Source organism: Cryptosporidium hominis, assembly GCF_000006425.1.
Source record: "Cryptosporidium hominis TU502 chromosome 8 CHRO018160, whole genome shotgun sequence".
NCBI lineage: Eukaryota > Apicomplexa > Conoidasida > Eucoccidiorida > Cryptosporidiidae > Cryptosporidium > Cryptosporidium hominis.
In genome coordinates, this window is record NW_666493.1 from 1 (window position 1) to 1,288 (window position 1,288).

The 1,288-nt window shown below is 30.2% G+C and overlaps 1 protein-coding gene across 1 annotated transcript; it reads right to left on the reverse strand.

The window, feature by feature from the left end:
- Chro.80523 (hypothetical protein) lies at positions 1-1,099 on the reverse strand (the record flags this gene model as incomplete). The annotated part of the gene is made up of 1 exon (XM_659870.1): positions 1-1,099. A coding segment is annotated over one exon (1,099 nt), but the record flags the coding sequence as incomplete, so codon positions are not given.
- Positions 1,100-1,288: the final 189 nt, after the last annotated feature.

Sequence of the window (1,288 nt, forward strand, 5' to 3'; positions counted from 1 at the left end):
TTTGTCTATATGTCTTTTTATTCATTGATTTAATCATTTTAGTCAATTTCTGAATCTTTTCAGACATTATTTCATTCTCCCCCTCTAGAATACGATACTTTTCTTGCATTTCTCTAAAATTGTTTTTAATTCTTTCATATTCTGATTCAGGTACATTTTTTTCTGGTGGACTAAGTAAATCAACTTGAATCTTTGGAATATACTGAGTATTTGCCATAATTGAAGATTTTAATGAAGAATATTCAATTAATCCGCCATCATCCCCTCTTGATGAACTATTTAAACCTCCACTTACACTACCAATACTACCAGATCCTTCAATATTTGTTGAGCTCTCAATAATTTCTTCAATCTTTCCTGCCATTTTACTTTTTGAATTACCAAATACTGAAGGTAATACTGATAATGGTGGTTGTTTAAAGTTTCCACCATCCCAAATTGGACTTTTTGCCAGATTTTTATTCATTTGGTTACGAACTCTTAAAGGTTCAAAACCTAAATTTGCATTGCCAATATCCTCATATAGAAATTCAGATCTTGTTACAACAGAAAATTCTTCTTCTCTAAAAATATATTGAAGCTTATGAAGAAGTTCCTGTATAATTGCATAATGTGTTGGAAGTGGATGACCTAGAGTATAAGCCTTCATTTGTTCTCCAAGAACTATACTTCTATGTTTTAAATAAGACGCTCTTGCTACAGCTTCATCTACTTTCCATTGATTTTGAAGTTGTTGTATCCAAAATAATAAATTCTCAGCTTGATTATCTGGCATTCTCCAAGCTTCTTGTTGATATTGAAGCTTTGCTTGAACTAATTCCATTTGTCTAATTAATAGTTGAAAAACATCCTGTTGTGAAAGTAATTCCTTAATTGTATTTAATTGTTTTGTTGACTTTTCTTGTTCCTCCCTATAATGGTCTAGAATTGACTTAATTTCATTCTTATACTTTCTATTTTCAATCAATAATTCTTGACTTGAGGTCTTCAAATACTGAAGTCTTGTAATCAATTTGGTTAATCCTGCATCACCACTTTTATATGATGAAATATTATCTTGTAAATCTGTTAATTCATCCATTATTTCAAATTTCTCCATTAGTATTTGTTGATTAGATTTCTGTAATTGTGAAATCCTTTCATGTAACTGATTCTTTTCCTCAATAAGAAGCTCTTTTTCACTTCTAACATTACTTAAGTCTTCTCTAACTTGAGTTAATTCTGCTGCTTTTTGTTCCACTGCTTCACTTGTTGCTTTTTCAGTGACAGTTAATGTACTTTGAAGCTT